Source organism: Penicillium macrosclerotiorum (assembly GCF_028827735.1).
Source record: "Penicillium macrosclerotiorum strain IBT 26536 chromosome Unknown utg000010l_segment0_segment0, whole genome shotgun sequence".
Lineage (NCBI taxonomy): Eukaryota > Fungi > Ascomycota > Eurotiomycetes > Eurotiales > Aspergillaceae > Penicillium > Penicillium macrosclerotiorum.
In genome coordinates this window covers 2,041,511-2,069,380 of record NW_026643089.1, presented here as the reverse complement: position 1 = coordinate 2,069,380, position 27,870 = coordinate 2,041,511, and the positions used below count along the sequence as shown (strand labels likewise).

General features: G+C 48.0%; 5 protein-coding genes across 5 annotated transcripts; 3 read left to right on the top strand and 2 right to left on the bottom strand.

Moving 5' to 3' along the window:
- Nucleotides 1-142: 142 nt before the first annotated feature.
- On the top strand, nt 143-2,616 carry N7462_010371 (uncharacterized protein; the record flags this gene model as incomplete). The annotated part of the gene is made up of 8 exons (XM_057082085.1): nt 143-1,015; nt 1,070-1,258; nt 1,313-1,488; nt 1,549-1,660; nt 1,719-1,779; nt 1,833-2,113; nt 2,166-2,269; nt 2,352-2,616. The coding sequence occupies 8 exons, from the start codon at nt 143-145 to the stop codon at nt 2,614-2,616; spliced, it is 2,061 nt and encodes a 686-aa protein (XP_056929125.1).
- Nucleotides 2,617-3,215: 599 nt separating this feature from the next.
- N7462_010370 (uncharacterized protein) lies at nt 3,216-3,992 on the bottom strand (the record flags this gene model as incomplete). The annotated part of the gene is made up of 1 exon (XM_057082084.1): nt 3,216-3,992. The coding sequence occupies one exon, from the start codon at nt 3,990-3,992 to the stop codon at nt 3,216-3,218; it is 777 nt and encodes a 258-aa protein (XP_056929124.1).
- Nucleotides 3,993-4,689: 697 nt separating this feature from the next.
- atrF (ABC drug exporter AtrF) lies at nt 4,690-9,484 on the bottom strand (the record flags this gene model as incomplete). Its single annotated transcript, XM_057082083.1, is given in 2 exon segments — nt 4,690-6,873; nt 6,890-9,484. 2 exon segments carry the CDS (start codon nt 9,482-9,484, stop codon nt 4,690-4,692), a joined length of 4,779 nt encoding a protein of 1,592 aa, XP_056929123.1.
- Nucleotides 9,485-21,041: 11,557 nt separating this feature from the next.
- N7462_010368 (uncharacterized protein) lies at nt 21,042-22,475 on the top strand (the record flags this gene model as incomplete). Its single annotated transcript, XM_057082082.1, has 1 exon — nt 21,042-22,475. The coding sequence occupies one exon, from the start codon at nt 21,042-21,044 to the stop codon at nt 22,473-22,475; it is 1,434 nt and encodes a 477-aa protein (XP_056929122.1).
- A 2,627-nt stretch (nt 22,476-25,102) lies between these two features.
- N7462_010367 (uncharacterized protein) lies at nt 25,103-26,872 on the top strand (the record flags this gene model as incomplete). Its single annotated transcript, XM_057082081.1, has 1 exon — nt 25,103-26,872. One exon carries the CDS (start codon nt 25,103-25,105, stop codon nt 26,870-26,872), a length of 1,770 nt encoding a protein of 589 aa, XP_056929121.1.
- Nucleotides 26,873-27,870: the final 998 nt, after the last annotated feature.

Below are 27,870 nucleotides of genomic sequence, written 5' to 3'. Positions count from 1 at the left end.
CTTGGTTCCTGAGGTGAGGTTTTGTAACGCGAATCCCTAACTTCTCAACATAACTACACAACTCTCGTTTGAGCCAAATCATCCTTTTCCATTTCATCTCCGTTTTGTCTCTCAGAAGGTCCTATCAAAAACATAAGTCAAGATGGATCCAGAAATCATGGAACGTTTTATGCTGGATGCAGCTATCGCTGCCTCACTACAGGAAAGCCAAACACCAGAACCGCTTCCGCCGCCTCAACCCTCCGAGAGCTTGAATTCTGTGAAAAAGAGCTCACCTCTTTCTGATCAATCATTACAGCCAAAACCAATATCCAGCAATGTCGTTGATCTAACAAAGGACTCCAGTGACGACTCTGACGTCGAGGAGGTCTTCCCGAAATCGAAATCTGTGATAGGCTCTGACACCGATAATGAGCCCGATGGCAGTGGATCTGATGAGGACCTCAAGAGAGCCATTGAAATGTCTCTTGAGGGGGTGCACCGAGGAGAAAAAGGCCCCAAAGCTCAAAAACCGCTCGCGAGTTCCAAGGCCTCAGACTCTGTCGCCTCTGTACCAAGTCAGGGACTCAGTGGTCTGGATCGCAAGAAGATGGAGGAAGAGCGACTCGCCCGCCTAGCGAAGCGTAAGGCGGACAGCAATTCGCCTCGTCAATCACCTGCGAAGGTTCTCAAAACTGCCGGTCACAAACCCGATCCATCAAGTCAGGGTACTTTGTCCCAGGTAGCCCCTCAAATTGGTGTCTGCAATCAACCCGCTGCCAACGCTCAGAACGTGAAGGTCCAACCTACAGTACAGCCTGGGGTGCAGTATCCGTTGGGGGCTATCAAGAAGACTCGGCTTGCCAACAAGGCTCGCGTGGGTAATGATATCACTTTCGAGGAGGTGATTCAACAGGAAGATCTGAAGCTTGCTGTGCTCAGCTCTTTCATGTGGGATGTTGAGTGGCTCTATCCGAAATTTGACCCGACACGAACCAGACTTCTTCTGGTAATTGGAGCCAAGGAACAATCGGAGGTAAGAGCTCTAGTTTTCATTTTAGGAAGAAACGTTTCACTCATATCTCTACAGCGTGACAATCGCACAAAAGAAGTCGAGGGGATACCCAATATTCGTCTCTGTTTTCCACCTATGGCGGCACAAGTCAACTGTATGCATTCAAAGTTGATGCTACTTTTCCACTCCGAATACCTTCGTATTGTGGTCCCTACTGCAAATCTTACTCGGTTTGACTGGGGGGAGCAGGGCTTGATGGAGAATGCAAGTTTCATTTTCCCTTCTTACTCGGTTTCGACCACTAATATCCCTTATTAGACTGTTTTTCTCATCGATCTGCCGAAGAAGTCTCCCGGAACTAGTGAATCTAGACCAGCATTCAAAGATGAGCTGGTGTATTTTCTGAAGGCCAGTAATTTGAATGTGAACATCATTGCGAAACTGGACAGCTTTGATTTTAACATGACTTCTCGATATGCGTTCGTGTACAGTGTGTGAGTGGTCGACTTCTCAATCACGTAAATCAGTTTTCCATTTGACTAACAGCTTTATAGAGGTGGCACCAATGATGGTGATTCCTGGAAAAGGAATGGATACCCTGGGCTTGGCCGCGCCGTGGCCAGAATGGGTCTCGAGTCATCAGAGCCACTCGAAATAGACTACGTGGTATTCAACAATATTGACTTAGCAATGGCCCCGAAAAGGAGAATCTGACTTTATACAGACTTCTTCCGTTGGTTCTCTGAATGACGATTTTCTTCGAGCGATGTATTTGGCCGCTAAAGGTTTGTTTGCTCTTACCCAAGATGTCGTAAGTGAAATTGCTAATCCATTTCAGGCGATGATGGTTCAATGGAGTACACTTTACGAACGACCAAGACCTCATCAACACAAACAAATGATGAGCGGAGGAAAATGATGCTCCGCAATGGAGAGGAATGGCACGACCGTTTCCGTGTTTACTTTCCATCGGACCAGACTGTTCGTGCTGCCCACGCCAGGCCCGCGGACACTGCCGGAACAATTTGCTTTCAGCCACAATGGTGGCATGGGTCAAAATTTCCTCGTCGCGTGCTCAAGGATTGTGAGAGCGAGAGGGGTGTGTTGATGCATAATAAGGTTGGTCTTGTACGTCCATTCTCAAGAACCTCGATTCACTGATATAAAAAAGCTTATGTTCGTCCGACCCTCTCACTCAATACCGCTGCGGGGAACAAATATCGAGTGTCAGGGATGGGCGTATGTTGGAAGTGCAAATCTCTCGGAGAGTGCCTGGTAAGCCTTTTCCTTTTCTTCTCCCAAAAGTTTTATCTGTCTCTTTATCGATATCAGACTGCCAAATCTAACATGTGAAAAGGGGTCGCCTTGTCAAGGGCCGTGGTCCCGGTGGCCAAATGAAGCTTAATTGCCGTAACTGGGAATGCGGCGTGGTCGTGCCTGTAACAAAGCTCTGCGATAGCTCGCTGTCTACTACCAGCTCAGAGACACTCGAAGAAATCACGGAAAGAGCTACCCTCCACGACACTTTTCGCGACACTATCCCTGTTCCCATGAAACTCCCTACATCCGACCTTACCGAGAGCCGTGCTCCGTGGTTTTATTCAACTCCAGCATTTTCATGATGTTTTGAATGTGCGCACTGGGCCTTCCTGCGATATCTTTTCAAGGCCGTGATAGAGTTGTGCTATGCAACCTGTTTCTTTTGAATGGATACTTCAAGTATAGGAATGGGTGGAATCCGGAATTTACACTCAAATACAGTCTCACTGAGTGCATTGCATGGAGATGGAGTAGGAAAACATGGTCAAGTAATGCAAGAATGAATATCTGTCCACTTTTCTTGATGAGAAGCATCTTTTTTATTCCAGTACTCCGTATGAGGGTGGGGGTTTGTCATTGAAGACACATAGGGCAGTTTATCTTCTGAGAGAATAAGACTGGATCATTACATTTGATACTCTACAAAGCTAGAAACAGGGTTCCAGTTCTAGGGCTACCTCTGTATCTAGTTTCATTAATTTATAGATTTCACTATTGGGTCCACATTAGGAAGGGAAAGTGATATGTCAAGAGCAAAAAAAAAGTTCGTTCGATGTCAATGGCATTCCGAAAGAGATGTATGTAAATAAGAATATAAAAAGCAAAAAATCCAAGATAAAATCTAAGATGCAGTTAGAGACGCCCGAGGTATACGGAAACGAGAGACGCAGCGCGAATCCGCTCAAACACTCACCAGATCAAATCGCATTTGAAGAAACTTTTCATGAGTGTGCAGGCCGGTGAAAGAAGTGACAATTCGGGCAATTCGCTTGGTGCCACGGTCATACGTGCCCAAGATGAAGTACGCGACAACCTTGCCAATTCGGGTTCCCAGCAAAGCCTTGTACCCGTGCGAGTCGTAGTCCCAGGCCATCTGGCAGTAGTGACGTTGCCCGGTAGTCCTATTTATAGGATAGAACTCATCTAGAACAAATCGCAAGGTCTCCTCGTGCTTAATTTGGCATACAAAGATATGCCGTAGAGTCAGTATGCTGCAGTCACGCTGATACAGCGTCTTGATGATTTCCGAAACATGAGGGAAGCGGCAGTTGCGCGTACGGAAGATATCCTCGATCCAAAGGACGCGGGGGGCTGCTCGGATGGTGACGATGCAAACAATCCTCTGGGTTTGCCGATTAGTCCAGTGGATCGAGTTCACAGCATGCGTTGTGTCTCTGACATTGGGCCGGATCTCGCAGGGTAGGCCAAGTTTCAGTGCCTCCTTGGTGAGCTCGATGGGTGGCCCGTCGCGGGAAGTGTTAAGCTTCCAGCCGCCGCTTCGAAGGATGTTTCCAATCAAGATGGTGGATTTCTGGATAGGGCATGGCCCGAAGGAACCGCTGTCGTCGGGGCTGTCGAGCCATCCTTGAATTCGATGTCCCCTAAAATGAAAGTTGATAGGGAGAATGTATTCCCGAGTAGGGTCCAGACTGGAAGTCATCCTCGGAAGTTGGGACATTTGGTGCCCAGAACCGGGATGGAGAAGGACTTACTGGGGTTCTTCCGACGCAAAGTGATACTGAGCTTTCTTGACGATATTCATACAATGATGAATCGGGATACTTGCTATACGACTGAAAGACTCAGGGCCAGTATTTATATTTTTTTTGGGCAGAGAACAAAGATTGGATGGATAATGATTTTTTATAAACAATCAATTGTTGCAGGAACAAAGAGCATATGGATCGATTTAACAAAGATCGCCTTACCAAGTATGAAATAAGGATAATCAATAATAGTCACGGGGAAGCGCGGGGAATCTGAAATCGGTAATAATGTATAGAAAATTTCAAAAATATTTCATATATTGGTATTGAATAGACCGAGCATGTATTTAGGGTGTTTGAAGCCAAAGCACCATCTATTTCTAAACATTTTCTTGAAGAGAAAAAAAAGAGATACAAAGAAAGACAGCTTTTTAAAAGCAGAAAGACCATGACATACCACGCGTCATATCGGACACATACGCTCCATGTAAATGCACATTCGATAGATCATAGATCTGATCAAAAAGAGATAACCAAGAGAATATCAAAAGAAAAGGGGACAAGGATTGTCCAAAGGAGATGAAAAAGGAATTAATAGGTAAAAAAGAATCCAGGAGGTGATACAAACATCCAAGGGTGATGGTAAAGGGAAAGACCAGCGACTGCTTTTTACTGCTCGGTCTTCTTCTCCTTGCCCTTGAATAGGCCCTTGACGCCCTCAATCAACATACCACCCAGGCCAAACACATACCCGAGCCCGAAGCTCCAGCCACGGACACGGACAGTGTAAATGAAGAAGTAGACAAGCATCCAGTTGATGATCACAAAGGCCAAGAAGATACCGAAGCAACGCCACTTGTCCCCATCATGCACGTTCAGGTTCTGCATGTACTCCGAGCCATTCTTGTACGGGCAGTACTGGCAGTTCTCGGTAGCATTGGGGTTGACGAGCTTGCCAGCCTTCGCGATCTCCGAGACGAAGCTGCCCGCGTACGCAGCACAGGTCTTACCAGGAGGTGGGTTGAAGTGTGTTGCTTCCTGGGAGGCGCATTCGATCTCCACGGAGGGCAGGATGGCCGAGAGCACACCGCGCAACCACCAAGTCACCGGGTTGACGTAGTACATCCAGTACTTCCAGAAGACGGGATAATCGGCGTATGGACGAACAATACCGTTGAACAGGTTGACCATGACGAAGAAGAAAGGGAGTACATTAGAAATGACGGTGAATGAGGGAGCGAAGGCGCAGATCCACTGGCCCCACGAGGCCTGGAACAGGAAGAACAGCATGGACATCAGGAAGACGTAGCCGGCGGAGGACGAGTCAGTTGGCAGGCCGACAGGGTAGTACCATAGCAGCCAGTAGACGAGGCCGGTGACAATGGCGGCGGGGATCTCGCAGACAACATTGGCGGTGCAGAACGCCACCCAGCCATAGATACGACTCGGGTACTCGCGTGCTTCCCAGAGGGCGCGGTTGATGTAGAACTTGGGCACAACAGAGTTCAAGACGATTGGCGGGATCAGAATAATCAGGAAGACAGAGAACATACGGTCCTGCATGGAGGCGACGGTGTTTGGGAGCATCCAGAAAGTGAAACCGTTGAAGATACCAATGATCACGCTGACGAACAACTTGCCGTAGTAGTAGGATGGGTCACGCCAGTACTGTAGGAAGAGTCGCCTCGTGAGAAGCTCGATCTGGACAGGCGTCGGAGCTGCGAACTCGTACTGGGGGCCGCCGTGCTCCTCAATGGGTACCTTGCTACGCTCGGTCTTGATCCGCGAAATCTCCTCCAGCATCTCGCGGTTCTCATTGGAGTTGCGCCACTCCTCATTCCAGTCAATTTGTTTTCCGTTGCGCTGGGTCGCCTTGGCGGCAGTCTCGAGAATAAACTCAGCGACGTTCTTGGAGGGTGGGCAAACGAAACCACGGTCGCCAAAGTATTTGATCACGGCAGCGCCGTCATTGCCAACAGGTCCAAAGTAAAAGGTATTACCACCGGGGTTCAGAGCCAGAATCATATCGAACTGCTGGATTAGCATGGAAGAAGGCTGGTGGATAGTGCAGACAATCGCTTGGCCGGCCCGGGACAACTTCCTCAAGAAACGAACGATCGAGAATGCGGCTTGGCTGTCAAGACCACTGGTGGGTTCGTCAAGGAACAAAAGGAGACTAGGCTTTGCAGCCAATTCCACACCAATAGTGACTCGCTTCTTCTGCTCGACATTGAGAGAGCCAATGATGGCATCCTGGATATCTTCCAGCTCCAAAAGGTCAATGATGCGATCCACGTAGTCGATCTTCTCCTGTCGTGGAGTACTACGGTCCTGGCGGAGAATGGCAGAGAATTCGAAAGCCTCGCGAATGGTAGAGGTGTTGTCATGTAGATCCATCTGTTCACAGAAACCGGTACCACGTTGGAAGTCGGCCCCCAGAGGGTGGCCATCGACAAGCATATCACCCTTAACAACACCCATCTTCTGGCGCTGGGCAAGAGTGTTGAGCAGGGTGGTTTTACCAGCTCCCGATGCACCCATCAGAGCAATCATAACACCAGGCTTGGCAAATCCATTGACATTGTTCAGAAGCTTGCGGGTTCCGTTGCCATAAGGAACAGTGTACTCCACGTCAGTCCAAGTAAAGCATCGCTCGCTGGAGGAAAGACGGCCGAAATCCTCGTTAGAGGAAGACGGCGCCTCACCACGAGCGAGAGCAGCGCTGTCTGTCGAATCAGTAACCTTCTCCTCATCATTGTCCTTTCCATTCTGCTGAGTGGCCTGCTTAGAGCGCTTGGACTTCTTGAAGACTAGAGCGCCCCCCGCCCCCGCCAACGAAAGAAAGGAATTCCGCTGCCCAGATGGTCACCAGGATATACAACACAGTGAAAGCAATGACCACACCGAAGTTGCGCCACATATGGTGTCGAGTGAACTCAAAGTTTGCCTGCAAATACTGACTGCCAGGGACTGATGTCTGGTCCAGGGAGGAGCCGGTCAAGGCACATCCTTGGTATCCAGTAACGGCATCGGGTCCTTGAGGAATAAGCTGGGATGGCGCACACTCCATGACACGGTCAGCAAACTCATTGCCCAAGACCGCTTCATAGCTGTACGCAATAGGGTTGACATAGAAGAGCCATCCGAACCAGATCGAATCGTGAACCAGAGTCTGTTTGGGAATCACATAACCAACATATAGAATGAGTAGGTTGAGTGCAATTCCAGCAAACCGCACCGCATCGTCAATCGTCGGCGAGAGAGCGGCGAACATTCGGTACATCGACGTAATGCAGAAAGTGGTGGTGTAGACAAACAGGAAGTAGATGAAGAACTTGGAAGCTGTGACATCCAAGCCAGCCATGAAATAAACAATGATTGTAAATGGAACCACCATACAGAAAATAGATGGGAAGTCCACAACAACACGGGCGATCGAGACAGCAGACGGGCGGTAGAAGGCATAGTCCTTGTGACGTGCGACAATGCCTCTGCCGGTGACAGCAGGCATCAGCTCAGTCAATTGCAGCCAACCAAGGAAAAGAATCGAGAAGAAAAGGGCACCGCTGCGCGAGAAAGCACCGCTAGTATCCAGGGATTCACCGTAGAACAAAGACGAGACGATCAACCCGTTAGAGATGATGATGAAGTATTTGGTGTATAGCGACGTCTTATCACCCCAAAGTAGCCAGAACTCGCGCTTGACACAGGCCATAACTTGGCGCACGAGCGAGACAGTGTAGGGCGACTTCTTGGAGACAGTCTTACTCTTGGACTGGGCAACACTCGTCTCAAAGCGGCGGGTGTCTTCCTGCTCGGTATCTTGAAGACGCTTCTCGTAGCTGAAGACGTCCTCTGAGATACGCTTATAGGCCTGACTGCTCTTGAACACTTGTTCAAGCTCCTCAGCGGTCTTGGGAGTCGACGCTTCGCGACCAGGCTGGAATTGGCGTGCGTTGGGGTCACAAAGTGAAGTGAGGAAGTCCGCGGTTGTCGATTGCTCCGAGCAGTAGAAACCAAGATCAATAAAGTACTGACGGGCCTCAGTTGCAGGTCCCTGGTAAAGCATACGGCCTTGGTCAATGACCATCACTTTGTCCATCAGCTCGTAGATGCTCTCTCCGGCCTGGTACAAAGTGACTAGGGTAGTGCGCTTGCTCACGTCAGTCATAATTCGCAGGGATTTAGCATAGTCGAGGGCTGTGCTAGCATCCAGACCCCGGGTGGAGTTATCCCAGCAGACCACGGTCGACTTGGTGGCCAGAGTCTCTGCGATACTAACTCGCTTGCGCTCGCCACCAGACACACCACGCACATACTCGTTCCCAACGAGAGTGTTCTTCGTGTGACTGATACCGAACATCTTCAGGAGCGCATCGATGATGATGGGAATGCTCTCCCGATCATGCTTGCGGGTCTTGTTCGTGAGCGAGAACTTCAGCGTCTGCCAGACCGTGAGGGACGGGAAATGCTGGTCGTCCTCCGGGTTGTAATTGACTTCGCCACGGAAGTGTCGGTTCTGGTCCTCGGCTGACAGGCCACCATAGCTAACTTCACCCTCAACTCCGGCAAAGGCAGCCCGGTCATTCGCAATGGCTTTCAGGAACGTCGTACATCCGGCACCGGGACGGCCTAGCACGAGCATCATCTCACCCTCCCGGACCGCACCCGTAAAGTCGTGAATCAAATCGCGGATGGGCGGTTTCTTACCAAATCGTGCTTGCGGCACAAACCGGCAGATAACATTGTACAGATCAGGACCGAAGGTGCCGACGACCGCATGAGGCAAGGTACGCACAAAGGACGCACCAGTCTCCACACCCTTGACAGTCAAGTTCTTAAAGACGACGCCGATTTTCTTCGCGGGCTCGCCGGCCGTGGTCCGGCGCTCCAAGTGGCCACCCATCAGGAACTCGCCCAAATCGAAACCGCTTTCAACTTCAGTGTCGGATTCGTCCTCGGCCTGGGTCTTTTCTTCATCCCGGCGGCTGGTGCGCGACTTGAGGCGGCGCACACTCTTGGCTGTCGTGGAACGAGTGCGATGCAAGCTGAGGCGGGTCAATTCGCGACGCATATCCTCGAGATCCTCCATGGCGCCGCGGCGAGAGACGGGCTCCCCGGCCTTCTGCTCGCCCCAGCGGCCCTCAATACTGTCCTGGGAAGTAGCAGTCGACGAGCTGGTCGAGACGGGATTCATCGGGGCTTCGGTCTGATTGATGATTTCCTCGGCGTCCTGGGTTGCGGATTCATCGGCCGCCGCATGGCTGGCTTCCTCGAGGGCATGGTGGTGGGCATGGTGGTTGGATGTCTCCGAGGTATAGTTGGCGATACCCTCCGTGGTGGTGGTATAGCTCGAATGCGTGGTGGACTGGATTGTATGGGTGTTGGATTGCTGCATGGAAGAGGAATGCTGCTCCTGCTCCTGCTCCTGCTGCTCTGCCGTGCGATGGTTGTGGGCGTCCATCTCGCCAAGGATTGCGTTGCGTCTACTCGCCGGCCTCAATGGAAAGATATTGGGAGTGATATTGGGGGTGTCGGGAAGTATATACAGAATCGAATCGAATCACACAATGCGCAGATTGGCGCGAGAGGGAGAAAAAGGGGAAGGAAAAAGAAAGGAGGGGAGAATGGGGAAGGAAAGGAAAGTAAACGAGGTCGACGAGCCCACCAACGGTTCCAATACAACGCGGTGGGCAACTTTTAAGCATTTAAACCCATTTAGACCTCCGATGCAAACGCCCTTAACTCCGGCCCCATTTGGATTTGTCAGGCAGATCCAGGGTCATCCATCCTTATCATCTCTCATGGTATTCGCAAATCCAAGGCTCCTCAGTGGGGCGAGGGCGAGGGCAAGAGAGAAAAGAAAGAAAAAAAATTCCCACGAGGAAGCTCTGGTGGATCCCATGAGTCAAGGTGATTCAACCAGAACCATCCTAACGGACGTAAGCCATCGAAGAGGCCCGAGCGGGTCAATCCCGCAGCAGAGTTTTCCGAGGAACCGGAGATAGCGAGCGTTTAACCGGTCAGCATCAATGTTATGATTGGCCCTGCCTGAATGAGAAGGATCCCACGGACTTTGGCAGTCTTGACGGATTCGAGATCGCGATGACGTTTCCGGAATATTGAATTCCTGCCGGCTCTCTCCACTTTGGACTGCGCGCGATAGAAACTATCGCCCACTTTATTTTGGCGTCTGGCATGCTCTCGGGCTCCAGCGTTTAGTAAGCAGCTACCACGGGGCACGAGTCTGAATAATCGCCCGGGGAGAGCATCGGCATACGTTGCATCGGGGCTACATAGGAGTCCGACGCTCTCATAGGCTCTGGCCAAGACCAGGGAGAGGAATATATATCCCGCTGCGGAATGAGTGGAGCCTGCAAGCGGATGACTGGGAACTCGTATACTTGTGGGCTGAGTAATGTGGCCCCCGTTTCGGGTGGCCCGGGCGCCGGCCACTGATTCAGGCTTCCTCGGCGACTTTTCTGCACGGTACGGACAGGATCTCCCCGATCACATCACGGCCCGGCATCTCAACACGTCGCTCGATCTCGAGCCTGATTATTAATTACCTCATCACCGCGCTAAGCAGCCGAGTTAATTACAGAGCTTAAGTATTGCCTGGTTAATCTGAACTTTTAATCCAGTCAGCAATGCCTCGCTGTGATGAGCCCTGGAGCGTGGCAGTCCATTAAATATCTAGGGATATGACGAACAATGGGTGGATCTAGATCGAACAGCACTACACCGAAAGACAGGGCCTGCCGGGGTTGTCCCTTTCAACTGCCGAACTGGTCGGGCAGCCCACGCACCCACATGTATTGGGGCCAGGATCCCCGAAGTGAGCCAACCATGAACAGGGCAAATGAGGTCGCTTCACACCCATTCGTAGCAGGTTCGTATTGCGTGTAGGCGAGATAGATCACAATCGCTGTTGCACCTGCCTCAAGAGCGCTTACCAGACGGTCTTGCATATGCATGAACGGCATAAGCCGGCGGATGTAACCGAAAGACAGAGTAAATAGCAAGAACACGACGCCCAAGAAATGCCGATCAATAATCTTACCAGACAATCCGAACCATTATCCTTTCCCCACCACCTTCAATGTATTGGACTTGGACAAAAAGATCGTCTGCGTACGGAGTGCACTCCCCAGAATAATGTTTCAGGTGTATGATCATAAATAACTCCCTCTTGCTACACCACGGAACAAAATCCCCAATCGCAGTACATACATACTCTAGTGGCCCCACTCCTAGCATCGTATGTCCCTAGGGGTCCCTGAACAATCTCACCTTCCTCCCTATTCTTTCTTGGCGATACACGTCCTCTTGCATTCTCTCTATGGTTGGTTACTTTCACCGCATGTTTTGGTCATCTTGGCCCCAGCCAAGATGATGACCCCAATCAAATTCAGCATCAGAGTTGCACCTAGGGGCGGAAACCCGTGAACATGTACTGAGATTCTCTCCAGCTATGAAGATTAAACGAGAAAGCCGTATAAATAAGAAATTGGCATGCTTGCACTCTGTTACCGCACTTGATATAGAAAAAACGCACTACAATCCAAAAATAGGCATATACTGCTTACGCCCGGTTGTGTGCAGGCTTAGCTGTAGCCTACGCAAGCCGCTTCTGCACCTGATGTTCGATGAGAACTTTCACTGTGTGGTCCTGGTAGTGAGGGACATCCGAGTCAATTCTGTGATTAGGTTCATCCTAATCGGGCGTGGGCGGCTCGCCGCTCTATCCAGCCCTATCCAGGGCAATCCGAGCGGATATTTACCTACATGATTATTCATTATTGGAACTCAGCGCATACATCAAAAAGTATCTTCATTTAACTCTAGAGTACCCTAGCTGTTATCCTCTAGCTTCCGTCCCCGCCGTTTCCCCCTCACGTCTTCAACTGAGCCTCTCCCGGCCGCGGCGACGCCAGTACCACCTATCACCAGCCCAGTTGCCCTCACGTCCCCAACTGAGCCATCCCCTACTAGCCCAACATCTCCCCTCACTTTGCCGCCCCCTCCCACAATTACCCCCCCTCGAAGGTGATGAGGGGGCCCGAGAAGCGGTACGGAACAGCGAGCGCAGCATGGGCACTTATTACACAGCATCAAGACTGACTGCTTTTTTTCATATTTCTCTTCCCGCATCGAGACGATGCTTTTCCAGACCTAACGATATGTGACCCTCCAAGCTGGGCACATAACCCTAGTGCACCTTCTTAGCTAGTTCAGAGCGTAACCAATAAGATCACCTTTACATCTCTGGACTCTGTCACACTAGCTATACGTAATGTGAGCTATCTCTCTATATTATTTTCTATCTCTTGCTCGGATATCTAATTATTATGACTTAATCTTCTTTTCGAACAATTCAGGCTCTATATTATACTAGATATTCAAGTACAAAGTAGTATTTAGAGGATTTGGGCATAGTAGTAGATACTATTATTACCCCTACGACTGATCATTCGATACTGTAGCTAAAGATTCTAAGTAGGTTGATATATATTATAGCGCAAGTGGTATCAAGAAGCTGGGTTCTTGGGAGATGTAAAGATGGAGTTCATTCTTTATGAGGGAATAATGATAAGCTAAGAGGGTGACGATATCGTCATGTGGTAACAGTAAGTAGTGCCAAGAGTTTGATTTATAGCTTTAGCTAGTGAACTAGGGCGCTCTACGGCAAGCCTGAGAATGCAGGTAGGATAAGATAGGTCGGCGAACAGACCAACAAACTACCACACACTATAATAGAGGAAGCCTCCTAAAAAGAGAAAGTAGAAGCAGATGAAGCGAAGAGAGTATGAAAGTTAATTCTCTCTCTATCGGAGATACGAAGCTATATCCTGTAAAGACTATGTGCTAGGATAGATACCCTCTAATCAGAGATCTCTCTAGTTTTAGCTATTTCCCCACTACACTAGTTAAGCTCAATTGACCTATGCCTTACCCGACTCTGACCTACGCCTCATCTGATTCTTATATACGTATACGCCTTGCCTGACTTTTATCTATACCTTACCTAACTCTTACCCTGAATATACGTAATAGAATTACTTCTATCACCTCCAGTTACGCGATTCTAAAATAGTGCTTATATATTTCTTGCCTAGAATATATTACTATATGGTGATGTAGTAGGATACGGTATCGGCTAGGAAAGCTGGGATCCAATGGAACGAGATGCTCAATCTGATGATGTCTTAGATGACTTAACTATCGATGTGTGTAGGCGGGGGAATGTTGAATATCCTCTGCTTCGCTGTCTAGCACGTTACGGCGCTGTATTCCGAGTCTACCCGGGATACCATACAAACGTGTAGTAAATCGAGTATCCTTGTAAGAATCTGACGCACACAAGGAGAAGTGGGTCTTAGCGGTAAGATGCAGTCTCCCATCTCGACACTATACTATAGATGGGTATATAAATGATAGTATTATTCGAGGATATCAGTCTATCTCGATCGAGATTAGCCTAAACTCTTATGCTTAAAGGGTCTCTCAGAGAGGAAGCAGATGCTGCTTCAGCGAAAGAGGTGTAAAGGTTGATTCTCCTCCTATCGGAGATGCAAAGCTATATTCTGTAAAGACTGTGTACTAGAAAAGATATCCTCGATCTATACACGCTCTTTCCCTATGCACTTAGGTATTTACTAATATACGGGTTCCCTCGGAGTTTTCTACCTTCAGTTCCCCTCCGCCTGGTATATCTTGCTTGTTGAAAGAGTAAGGTTACCCTTGATTCTCTGGAGATAGTCTTTGCGCTAACTGATCAACAATTCCTTACGGCGGCGGCGAGTACAACCTGGGTGATCGCCACCTGGCGTGCTGCCCGGGCCCTAGGTCGGTGGTGGCAGGCCGCCCGCGCACCGTCTCTCGACGCTGCGCTTGCCGATCTCCTTTGGGGCATTGACAAGGCAAAGCGGGCAGAGGAGGTTGCTAAACTTCCTCCCCTAAATCGCCTTCAGGTCAAAGTGCCTGATCCGCATTTGCCTGTTGAGATGGGAGCAGAGGTTTGATAAAAGGTGAGTGAGCCCTCCCCTCTCGTTATGTTAATTGTATATAGATCCGAGAAGAGGATTCTAGCGAGGTGTTTTGTTCTGGACTTTTGGTAATTTCCCACGCCCCCCTATCGTTGGCTAATGATATTCTTAGGTACTACGACTATACTCGGCGAAGGGGAATTTTTCTTATCATTCAGGTAAGTCATTCCCCTTCCCTATTTACTAACGTCTCTTAGGTCGAGGTCTCGGATACAAAGGCTTCTGGGACTGGAGGTAAACCAATAAAGCTGTATCTGCGCTAGTGCGGGGGTCGCCGACGACGGGTCGCGCGTCACGAAGGTTTATCATATAGGGATAGTGCTTGGTGATATGTGGCTTGGTATTCCTTTTTCATTTGCAGCAGCACCATACGGACTCATCTGATTACGGTATCCGCTGTCAAGATCGTTCCAAGAACGGCATGATTTGAATATTCTTTAATACATCAGGTACCTGACAAACAAGAATGCAATCCATCTTCCATCCAGAAGTTACATATCATGCATCTCCCCTATCGTGAGTCCATGGATGATGATACCACAAAGTATGGTAGATTCTTAGACACATATAATAGCCAGGCTTGATGCAAATACATGATACTAGGAACGGAACACTTGAGCTTTGGACATTATGAATTGCTAACACCAAGGCAGAGCTGAAGTGCAAGTACATTAAAAACCTTCCGCTTCATGATTCATGCACACATGGGCTCGTCTTAGCTTCACCCGTAGGCTACTAGTCACCAGCACTGCGAAGAAGTGCGAGCCCGTCGCTGGTGGCCCCTTACTCTCATTATCAGCATCAGCCGTGCCGAACAAGAGAGCTTTGGATAGGGGGCGGGCTGTCCCAGTCTACTTCCCGCCACTTGTTCTCCTAACCCTCTTGTCACAGCCCGCGAAGAAGTGGCGAGAAGCAAACCTTTGTCCGTCATTGCAAGACCAGAGTCGCATGATGGAAGATCAGATAAGGAGCTGCTCAGAATCCAGGGAGGGTGGGGGAGCGGCGGGACGCCAGGCGGGGGGAGCGGCGGGGGTGGGCGAGGCGGAGGGAGCGGCGGAGGGTGTGTTGAGGGTGACGGGGAGGCGGTACAAGAACCCGTTGCAGCTCGAAATCATGCCCATCATCGGCCTGCTCAGGAATTTGTATGTCGCTGGAGGTACTTCTCGGCGAAGAAGCACTCCGAATACGCAACAATACAAGCAAAGGTTTCCCTGTAGCTAGCCATGCGACGACTAGCGCAAGGAGACTAAGCAACACCCCTACTAGACCAAAAGTCAGCGCTATACTATCAGATGAACTCAGACCGGCCATTACTGGCAACAAAAAACAATGATCAAAAAACAGCGGGGGAAAGGGTAAAAAAAACTCAGCTTTGGTAAAGTCGTGTCTGGGCACTTGGAGGAGGAAAAAAGATGCAAAGCATCTCGACGGTAAATAGGCATCATGACGCCGATAACTAGGGAAAGAGCGATTGTTTCTGAATGCAATTAAAGAAACCTTGGAAACGAAAGACAGAGGGGAGAAAAATGGAAAGAACAGCCCCAAACCTGAAGTTTCGGGAAGAAAATGGATAGGTTCAAGTTAGGGCTAACTACGAATTGGCAGAGAAATGACCAAGTTCATAAATTGCTCCGAGAGAGTGGAATCATGGTCGCTACCAGTGGTTCTGGGAATTATGAAAGGTCATTGGGGCCCAAAGGACTCTGTAGAATTACTAGTATCATCTTTTTTGCCTCCGGTAGTCTCATCCACGAGGTTCATTCGCCATAACGCGATTGAAGTGTGCCGCTAGTTGTGACTCGTGGGAGCCCATTTCTAAAGCAAGAGTTCCCTGCCCAGGTTTGGACATAGATACGACGGTTCCAAAGCCTTAGAGACACACGATTCGGAATAAAGAATATTACGGAGGAGGGTCTACCATGCATAGGTACTATGTCGCAAAACCTCTTCTCGCTTACAAAGGATCTGTTATATAAGCAAATTACGACCTCAACACAAACAAAGATCATAAAGACTCGGCCAGTGCCACCGGGATTAAGTGCTCAGGTTACCCTAGCTTGATGGAATCTCCAACGGTAATATTGGAATATTGAAAGAGGCATCAAAGCTCGCTCTATGTGCATTGTGCATAGCGGAGTGCAGAGCATCCAACTACCCGGCCCTCAACTGACAGGGTTTGCCAGTGCCACGGTTTAGGACATACGTGCTTTCCTAGGACCGAGTCAGGCCATAGAGCTTGATCATTGTGAGACCCGTATCAAAATATCTCTAATACATGTATCTAGCGAGGCGCCAATACCCCAAAGCGAAACCGCCAGTCCGTGACCAAGAAGACAAAAGTACTCGTCACTAAGTATTATAAGATAGAAGATGCGGAGGATAACATGCTTTAGCTTTCAAGTGCTCCATTCTACGCCATTCACGTTTCGTCCAATTTAATATTCAAGTTTTACCGGCTTGGTTTGCTGTTTACGCAGGATGCCTGCATACTCTATGAACCTCTCCAGAAATCCTCCCCGACTCTAGACCCACTTTTACTATCCTTAAGTAAATACATATATTTTATCTTACTAGAACAACACTGTTTAGAGGTATTGCAAAAAACACTTCGAAAATAACACATATATACTATTTAAATTTCATATTTTAGTACGACATCAAAATTTATCAAAAAATAGAGATATCTGAGCGGTCCGCAATCTTAGAAACCTTCAAACCTTGGAAGAACGTGATTTATTTCCGTGTGTCGTTAAACATTGAATTAGGTACACTGCCTTGATACTATATAGCGGCTGATAATACAACTTGAAATACAGCAGAATTCCCAAACATTGAAATAGTGCCAAGGTCAATCAATTCACAGTGTAACTAGCCAAGGTGACGGTGTATCCAGCAATTGGATACACCGTCAATTCTCTGTGGATGGAGCCAGAGGGGACGTATCAGGAGCCAAGGGGAGTGTGGCTGTGGTAGATGCCTATTCAAATTTCTTGCAAAGCTGATGCAGAAGAAGAGAAGATGCCCTAGCTACCGAACATTTGAAGTGTGTATCGAGATTTTGCGGTGAGAAAACATGCACCAACATTGAAATCCACAGTTATGGAAAGTACTGAATATGCTCAAGTACGCATCCAGCAAATTATGTACTGTTGCCAGAACATGATCAAATCCCCACGTATTTTTATATGATATCTTGGTGCTTAGGATTGGGTGCCTGAAATCGGTTCACGTCAGAGTGAATTTGCACACGATTATACTGTTGTGACAGTGAGCTGTCAATCTGAGGTTGAAATGGAGATAAAACAGTAGATTGGTCTTAAATCATAGAAAATAACAAACGTGAGGAGGGGAAAAGGGAAGGGATCGGCAGGGCAAAGATAAGCTTTGGCCAGCAGATGACATGCAAACAACACAAACAAGTAAACCAGTTCCCTACCTCACGTGACCAATAGTCACATAACACCAATGGTGTCACAACTGTGGAGTCGGGACTATCCATTAGAGGTCCTAAATTAAACCTTGGAACAGTTTAACTACCTCATTATTACCCATCCAGTCTCTCCTTTAGGGTATCACTTAAAAATTACTTAATTTATATCGCCTACCTGCCTAGTCCTATTTAAACATGCAATGACTCATTTACCTAGGTAAGCTTGGTTCACAGTAAAATTCCTAACCTCATTTCACCTTCACTCTTACACCTATCCTTCGAGTTCAATCTACTTGCCAGGAGAACAAGCTACACCCTTATATTCAATATTTACAAATCCTACACATTTCAAGATACAGAGCTTGGAATTCTGGGTAATCCCTATTAATCAAGAGCTTCGGAGTCGACTCGAGCTATGGCTTCTAATTCGTCCGATTTTTGTTCGTCGTTCCCAGACCTGCGAGAATCATGGCCTTGCTGCGGGATATGGCTTATTATAGGGGAATTAGCTGGGGGCTTAGTGGTTTTGATGACTCAAGCTATCTTCCTCTACCTCAATCGTACCCTATCAATAAATCAAAGTCCTGAAAGCGATCCCGAAAAGGGTCCTGGCCCTTCTGATTAGAGCATCGGATTTACGGGATCGACTGGTGTTCCCGTGCGCGCAAGCTAATCTAGTGGGTGTTGCTTGCTAAGGACATTGCGGGCGTGCTTCTCAGCCTAAATTACTATCTTTGGATGATGGTGGATGAGTTTTTGCTATTCGCAGCATTCAGGCACTGTAATAATCAAACGGGCGGTAGAGCCTGGAAGCTGGTTCTTGAGCAGGGGTTTGCTAAAGTCCAATAATATCTTGAAGAGCATACAGAAGTTGTTAAGAGTACCGCAATTTTGTTTGAAATACCAAATTTTAGAATTTGATACGAACTTGCAAAAAATTACGTAATTTCGACCATGTCGAGTTAGGACGTGATGAAATTGACCACTACAGTCCGAATAAGGTATAGAGAAGGAATATGTATAATACTATGGGCCATAAAAAGTATAGTTTGGCTATATGCCCAGGTGGTTTGTATTATTTTGTTTTTCTCTTTCTAGGATAAGGGTTCGAGAAAGAATCTGTGTGCAAGTGGTGAATATGATTTCGATCCACCCTGTATGTAAAGAGACTAGCAACATTTTGGAATAATACTGTAGCTCCCATTGTTCTAAGTCAATATTCGCTAGAAAAATTGATCGCTAAGGATGAATGCTAATTGCTTTATGACATATATAACCCTTTGAATAGTGGCGAAGTGCAGATATTATAAGATCCGTTGTTTCAGGGTGAAGCGTGTGACCCAATCATATTTCAGCTCCAGTTCAGCTGAAAGGGTCAATGCGGGGTCACACAACACAGGGTGATTCTCACCTGCTCTCACCTCTCTCACCCCGTCTATTACACACTCACCCCTTCTCACCCCGATGACGTAGAGCTAAAGCGGCGCTCATCCCATTCACATCGAGCGGTATCTACTAGCAATCTACTTCATTCTACTTTTGGATCTGTCATGTACATACGACCACAGGGTGTGGAGAACAGGGCTTCCCGTCCGCTCAGCCGTACTTAAGCCACATACTAAACGCGGTCAATTCTCAATGAGCCCTTGGCGTTAAAATGGCAACATATTTTACGTTAAGGTGAGTGTGGGTGATATGGGTGAGAATTCTCGAGGCTGGAGGTGAGAGAGGTGAGAACGGGGTGAGAATAGGGTGAGAACACCCTACCCCCGGTCTCTTACCCTTTTTCCACCCAATATTGGCTGGATAAATACCAGCCCGAGGGCGCATATCTAGTCTGCTATTTCCAAAATTATTTCCCCCCAGCCGGTCGAAAGAAGATACTACCAGAAACTCTATAGAGGAAGCTTAACGAGAGGAAGGCACGTGCAGAATCACGTGGTTTTACCTATAAGTACTAGAATGAGCGGGAACAAGAAGAAAATACCATATATCTAAAGGAGCTAGCCCCGGCTACACTCCGTAATTACGAGAACACAGCATTAAATTAGGCATTATTAGTTTTTTTCCTAGGGTTTCTAGAATATATCTATATCGCTAATACTCGATAGATAGAGACTTTCTCGTAACGAAGCAACTAACGCGAACTTTTCTAAAGAGGAGCCTGACCCTACTCCGCAACTCCTAAAATCATTCCCAGAGGACTATATTATCACGAGAAAGAATTTACTATCGTAAAAGACCGTATATCTAAATTTTATCAATTTCATCTCGAGGTAGGAATAGTCTTCTTCATTACCCAAGTCTACCCGGACCCAACCCGACCCAATACCTAATTGGGTCCAACTTCGATTACCCAACCCGACCCATTGGGTCTTCCTGGGTACCCACTGGGGCCCCATGGGGCCTAATTTTGCATAAAAAACTGGTCTTGGCATGCATAACCCTGCTAGGTCATCAAGTTAAAATACTGTTTTTTTACACCTGTTCTGGTTTATCTACTAGAATCTTTATGACTTTATATATAATTGTAGGAAATTTTAAGTAATCTTTATGAAATAGATATTAGAAAGCCCGGTTTTATATTAATTATCAGAAATAATAAGATAATTCTGGTCTTCTGGTGGTGAGTAGGCTAAATTATAAAATCAATATGGCTAGCATGTAGAAATATATATTTAGATATAGAGGAGTAAGTGACAAAAGTTGTAAGGGAAATACCTAAAATTACAGCGCCAAAACGCATAAATTATGCAGTAGCAAAATCCTGGCATATTTGCTATGTTTGCGACCCAATTGGGTATTGGGTCGGGTTGGGTCCGGGTAGACTTGGGTAATGAAGAAGACTAGCCAGTATATACATATCATATCAAGTGGTCAACTTGTATTGATTTTCCTTCCTTCTTGCTTGGCCGAATTTTGAAGTGCCATACCACCAGCTTTTCAATTAGAAGTCTTATCATCGTATACTGCTAAGAAGGCGGTATCCGTCGGGCCTGGGCCTTTATGTGAGGGCCTACTCACATTCAGCATTCAGCGATGGGACTTCTGGCTGTCGAAGCTTATGGAACTGGCCGGCAGGAAATCAGTCACCCGTTTGAAAGATGGGACTGCTCACGAGATTGTCCTGAGTGAAAATTCTCTGTTGCATATTGATGAGCTATTGCTGCCATGCATAATTGGCGCTCTAGCGCTGAGGTGGGATTCAAATCGTCACAATCTGAACCCAGGAGACCTGACGCATACATTCCAGCTCAGCCTCTGCATCATCTCCATAGTTGCATCCAAGACCCTCTGCGACTATGTGGAAGTCCTGATAGACATCAGGACAATCGGCACAGTTAGCTCCGGGGGATTCAAAATGGAGGGTGGGCGCTGTTACCGCATGATGGGTACGGGTAATGTCAGATTTACGTCACATTTACGCGATCACCTGGGAAGCGGGAGTAGCACAGCTACTCCAGGGCTACTTCCGTATATCCGATGTTCAAGATTCAAATATTCTAAATCATCACCTGAGTACTACCGATTATTATCAAGCCATGGAAACTCCGGTTCGGCTGTCGCCACAAGTCCAGCGGATTCAACAAAGCTCTCCCTACACTGACATCTTCACTGGTGCACCTGCCATCGTTCAGTCTCGGCAAAATACGCAGCGTCAAGATCCAGCAAAAACCCATGCTCACCCTGAGCCCAGTCGATGGAAAAACCCTGAAGGCTGGGGCGCTCGTCACATCAATGATACAGCCCCGTTTACGCTATGGGATCCAGAAAAACGCCGGTTCCGATCCCCAGATCAGTTAGAACTACAGTGGATTCGCAAGAAATTTGGCGCTGCATACTTCGGACAATGTGGTTGGTACATGTGGATTGAGACTGAAGCACCTCCTCGGCCGATTCCTTTGACTGTCGGATGCATGCCGGTGAAATTTTCTGGGCCTGGGTCATATGCCACCGATTCCATTCCAGAGGCCCCGTATCCAAGCCCGCGGATTGAAGATCCTTGCCCGACCCTTACTTGGCCCAAGATGGCCTTCCCGACGAAAGAGCAGAATGTCGCTCTTCTTACAGCTCTGAGCCCCCTGGCACACATACGAGCAATATTATATTTACCTACCTGGACTGTTGTTGAGCTGTCTTATGGTGATAGCCACATTTATAAGCCGCGATCCTTACCTGGGACAGTGGCAGGTCGTACCACACTATACCACCACGGCGAAGAACCCTTCTATGCCAGAATGAAAAAACAGACCCGAGCCCGGTACATAGATCCTTTGCAATATACGGCAAGCTCGGGGCCTTTGCCTCAAGATTATTCGAACTATCTGAGGCGTTCATACCTGAGCCCAGGCTGCAGAGTCGAGAGTGGCCTTGGCCCTACAGGATCCCGCTATGAATCTTCCAGCGCAGCAACCACATTGGGAATTAAAATCCGCAATGGTCGAGGCGATGAGTTTGTGACAATAGCGCACCATGGTTTTCTCCACTCTGGCGACGTTTATCACCCCAAAACTGGGGAGGATATCATTGGCACAATTTCAGATACTCGCCCGGAATTAGATATTGCATTCGCGAAGCTGACGCCAGCAGCCTCGACAAATTTCAGGAATGAATGTTATTTCCAAGCAGAACCACCCAAGAGGCTTGTATCAGGCGATGCGATTGAGGCCGGCTCATGGAGTGAAGCGGACGGTATGAGCTCTGGTTTGATTAGCCTAATGGCGATCGGTCGGCGTTTTGAGGCCCCAGTTCGCCCTTCAGGTCACCCAGTGATCCCATTTGCAGAGTGGAAGGCAATATCGGTCAATGCGATTTTTGGCGCTATGAACCCGACGATATCAGAAGGAATTTGTGGAGCTCCAATCGTGCAATGTGAAACAGGCGAAGTAGTTGGCTTTTTCCATCTATCCGATGGAACGAATTGTCTTACTGCGGATTTAGATGATTTGATAGCCGAAGGGTGGCAAGTGGTCTAGATTGATCCGAAGCTTAGTGTCTATTCTGGCTAATGCATTCTTGTTCTATTTTCAAACCTTGGAATTCTTGCTATGCGCCCTTCGAACTCCTCTTCTTCCACAAAGCTTCAGGACAATTGGCGAAGTTGGCTCTACATGTGATGACTTTTACAAGGAGTCTCTGTGACCGTGGCGGGTTTCCATTAAAACTTCAGGACAATCAGCATACATGAATAGATAGTCTAAGGTAAAATTACCATTATGGAAATACCCTGTTCTCCGGTATTATGTATATCAAGTGGCTATGTACTGTAGTGGGGAAATGGCCTACAAAGGGGGATCTCTAATTGAAGGATATCTTTCCGGTACACAGTCCTTACAGGATATAGCCTCAGTTCTCCAATAGGGAGGAATATGAACTCTTACACTCTCTTTGCTCTATCTGCTTCTGCTTCCTATAGGGGAGGCTTCCTCCATTGTGGTGTGTGGTGGTTTGTATGCTGGTTTGTTGAGGCTATATCATCCTGCCTGCATTCTCAGGCTTGCCGCTGAGCACCCTAGTTCAGTACTTATGCCAAGGGACTAGATGAGGGAGACTCAATCATGTTCTACTGCAGTTTAGCTGAGAGGGTCAGTGCGGTCCTCGCGCGACAGAGGGGAATTCTCACCCGCTCTCCCCCAGCTTCTCACCCTGTCTATTGCGCACTCACCCTCTCTCACCCTGGTCGCGCAACCGTATAGCGGCGCTCACCCACTTCTCACCCGGGCAGCAGCCACTTGACTATCTACCGCACATAGGCCACACGCCGGCAGGTAAGTAGTTGATTGGGTGACCACCAGCGAATCCCTGCTGTTGTATGTATGTTTTTTTGTTTCTATTTTTTGTTTTGTTGAGTTTACTGCCATCGCCGCCGCCCTACAACTTCAGCCCCTTCAGCCCTTCACTTGAACGCCCTGAAGGCCCTCTATTCTTCACCCGAATGCCCTAAACAACCCTGAACCGATGATTTGGTCACTCGGCTAAACTTTCCCTCTTCCTACCCTCCTTGCTGTCCGCGTCCTAGCCATATCTTTCCTTTTTTGACAGTCTGAACTGATCCTGATCGAAGCCGATCACGGAAAATAGATTTCCCGTGGCTATTACTTTTATCTCTTCTCAAAGGATGTAGTGAAGTTTCAAATCAGAGAAGATGTGTAGGGACAAATGATTCGCTCCTATAGAAATAAATGTATTTGAAGAGCTTCGCCTGGCCGAAGGCATAGGGTATATTACCATTTAAACTGACTTAGATCGGGGACCTCATTCTCCGGGATAGATCACTACTGCGGATTACTACTGTAAAGGACTTAGGGCTCGATATCCGGTGAAGGATCCACACTCTTGGCCCTATTAGGTTGTCGGTACTTATCTTATCATCTACGGAGATCTTGAAGATATTGATTTGCTAGTGGGGACCACTTAAGTCTGCCTACTTTTTTCGAACTTTACATTAAACGAGGTAGGAGAGTAGTATACGCTCTGCTCGAGTCTATTATAGGGGCTGTCAACCTGAAGACCGCGATTTATTTACTGGAAGTGATAGTAATTGGTAACGTCAATGTAGATTCTGAGCCTGAGATGCTTCTAAATCCGACACTACTATTTGTCGAGCTATTTCCCGGGAGAATACCTCTGACGAGAGCCATGATCAGCTGATATTAATAATTAGGCCCTCTAGGATCTGCCAGAGTCGTCTTCAGCTATTGCGTCCCCTTTTCAACAAGTCGATGGCCGATATGTCATATGATATTGCAACATGAGGCTATTCCCAACTTCACGCCTCAGGTGTCAGTTCGACACCTTATCGGTCAGGCTTCGTAATGACAGCCCCACTTCTCCCCAACACGGATGCATAACCTACAAGACCCTGAGGGTTCGGTGCCCTTCCATTAGGGATTCGTGAACCCCCCCTTTCCTGTACCCTTTGCTTACCTCTGTTACATGTGGGCCACATCAGACCGTATATTGTAATGTGATCCATCGTCTTTGCTTTGGTCATATAGGGAAGTGTTGAAGCTTGTACATAAATTGAGGATCATGGAGAGATCCATGATAGCAAGAGGCAGTGATTTGCCTTCCTTACTTAACGTCTATCTTCCTACCTAGTCGACAGGCTTTCTACCCTGTACAAGTAGTTATTCTCTAATACGGATATAGTGGTCTTTTTGGTCTACGTTTAGAATCAGGTGGCCTAGGCTGATCCTATAACATTGGATAAGGATGCGGGAATAGTTTAAGTTGATTGGTCCATATGAAGTAAAGGTCGATCGCTTTTGACATCTCTCTATCCACTTTGCCTAATCGGGTAGTTGAATACAGTTAGCTCCTTCCCTTCTGTTCCCTACCTTTTCTTTATTTGCATGCTCTTCACACCTAGGCCTAAAGATACTCCTCCCATCTATCTCCCCTGCGAGGCTCTAGTTTCTTTTCTCGCCACCGCTCGCACCGTCCTCTTCGAGGTTCGGCTCGCTTCCCCTGTCTCTCATCCGTCCTCTTCGAGGTTCGGCTCACTTTTCCCCACGTTCCGACATAACGCAGCGCGCTTTTTATTTTCTTCGGCCCAAAACACCACCTGTTGCTCTCGTCTCAGAAAGCACGCAGAACGGAGATGACTTCGTCTCAAAAGCCTCTCGTCGTGGGAGGTCATGGCAAAAACCCAGCGTCGCTACCATCACTGTTTTTCTCCACCACAGTGCCCGTTATCTACCCTAACACGATAATTGTCGCCGCAACGCATCCCAACATCAAAACGGCTAATCCTCGTGATGACGGGTGGTTCATCTCCGACTTTTATGCGTTTAACTTTCTGCTGAAGGGCCTAGGGGCTAAACAGACGTGGCTGACTGCAGCCGACCCTCACAAACTCGTCGCCGAATACGGGCCCTTTCTACATGGAAACCCGTACGAGACCAGGAGGGAGTGCCTTAGCTATGAGCTCCTAGAGAAGGAGGAGCTAACGCCTGTGACTATCGTCCCAACAAACCAGATGATAGACCGGTTCCTCGCGGAAGCCAAGAGGGGCTCTGAAATGGCAAAGGAAAAAGATGCACCCTTGCTTCTGCTAGTTTTCTGCCATGGCCTGCCTAACTTTCACCTTCTTCTCGATAGTGGAAACATCAACAAGGGTCTGTCTATGGTACAATTGAAGGGAGTACTTGAATTTGGTGCCAACGTTACTCTCGTGACTACTGCCTGTTATTCTGGGGGTTGGGCGGTAAACCCTGATTTCAACTTTCCTGCCATGGCCGCTGCTTCTCATTTGGATGATAGCTCTGGCCAGTCCAATGCCTGGGACCAGTCCCTTAGTATTGGCCGTTCGTGTGGGTCTGTATTTGCAACCACGCTCATGGAAAGCTTGTCGAGTGCAACAAGCCCTTTTCTGGATGATGAAGACCAATTTCAACTTGCGGGCTCACTAGGGGCAACGTCATTACTTCAACCAACGAGTCCGAACGAACTGCAAACAATGACATACAACGAATTCTGTCGCTCAGTGTGGGAGATATGTGAGCAGCGAGTAACTCGCCTGTGGGATCACCAAAGCTTTAGCTTTTCTGCAAAAGATGATGCATGGGAGTACTCGTGGGTCGGAAGGACAGGCATTCCGCTTACCAATTTCGAAACCCGTTGGAACACCCTGACCCCATATGCCTATAATGGCCCTGCCGAAACGCGAGAACACCGAAATGTTGACCCGAACAATCCATATTTTCTCCAGAGTGGTCCCGTCAAGACCGGTGGTGTTAATACCGTTGTCGATGAGATGACATCTAGCATGGCGCATGGGCGCATCAAGACGATGGCCCGACTCTTTCTCATGACTTCCCCTGGCGATTGGACCGCGGGATATATGCCCTCTCTTGGGGGCAGGATGCGCGCTTACTACGAGGGGGACGGATATGAGGAGGATGCTCCTGAATTCGCAGCCACGATTCGCTTTCGCTGGGAAATGGGCCTTCTGACTGACTTTCTTGTAAAAAAATTCGGTCTTCCTATCCCAAGTGGTGAGATATGTATCATGTGGGACCGGCGTGTATGGGAGATGGATAAGAAACTCGGCAATCGCCATCAAAGGTCCGAGACACGAAAGATGTTTGACAAGATTCACCGAGCTCTGGATCACTGTTTAGAGCCGCCCCGTCGAAAGGACCAAGGGCCTACTTTCTACAGGCCGACTGAATACTTCTCCGCTGCTCTTTTCGAAGGGAAACAGAAATGGGAGGAGACCCTCAATATGATTCAGGAAGTGCGAGGGTTTATGGCCGACGTTGTCAAATTCCATCGGCAGAGCGTCGTTGATGATAGCCGGACTCAAAGTCGTGGCAAGGAATGGCTGAAATCGCTCGGGAGGAAAGCTAGACGTTCTGCAAAGCCCTAAAGTCTGGATAATATGTACTTCAAGTCCTTTTCTTTTCTTTTTAAGCCTTGCTATTAACTACTCATGTCTTCCATTTCTACGACATTACGTGTCAGATGTAGCCAAGAGATGTGGCTGTATTAAACGTGTCTACTGCAGCGGCGAGTATCTTCTCTTGTCATAGGGCCTCATAAAGTACGTACTGTGCATACTATTAGTGCCTTTCACCGCCCCCCAACCCTTCCGGGTTGTAGGTGCGCCACGTATGAACCGTCACTTTTCCTACCACCCTGTTTTTTGCCTTCCTATCCAACACCACCATCTAAATATGCCTAAATTCAATGAATCACGTATTTCCGAGGCCTGCTTAGCTACATCACGCGTTAAGAAGCCGAATATCGCGCATTAGCACGCGAATTTGGCGTATCTAGGACAACGCTTTCGGATCGGATCAAAAAGAAAACGAGGCCTAGAACAGCTATATGTAATGCTAAACACGCTCTCGAAGCCTATCAGGAAGAAGCTCTGACTAACTGGATTCAATATATGAACGATTGCTATATGCCTATCATTCCTAGAATACCAGAATCGTGGGCGAATCGTGCATATCAACGCGTCGGAAAGCCGCCGATTAGCAAGATGTGGGCGTATCGCTTTATTCAACGGCTTCCTAAAAATCTTCAATTAGGGCCCACGAAGCAGTATACGAAGGAATCAAAGCGAATCTTAGCAAAAAACCTAGTAGATCTTACGAATTAGTACGATCTACTAGCCCATGCTAGTCGTCTATTGAACTCGTTCTGCACCCAGCGATGTTTACTTGGACTCATGTTTCCCGTCAGATATTCGATTGCGGTACAACATGGGCAAGCTTTTGTTGGGTACTGCTTTGCAGGCTATTATAAAGAAGGGGAGGTTATTAGACAGCCAGCTCACCGCCTGTCTTATCTCGGATAGGCTGTTCCTTTATGAATTCTGATCGAAGTGCTCGAGCCTATTGGTATCTCCCAACTCCCAGT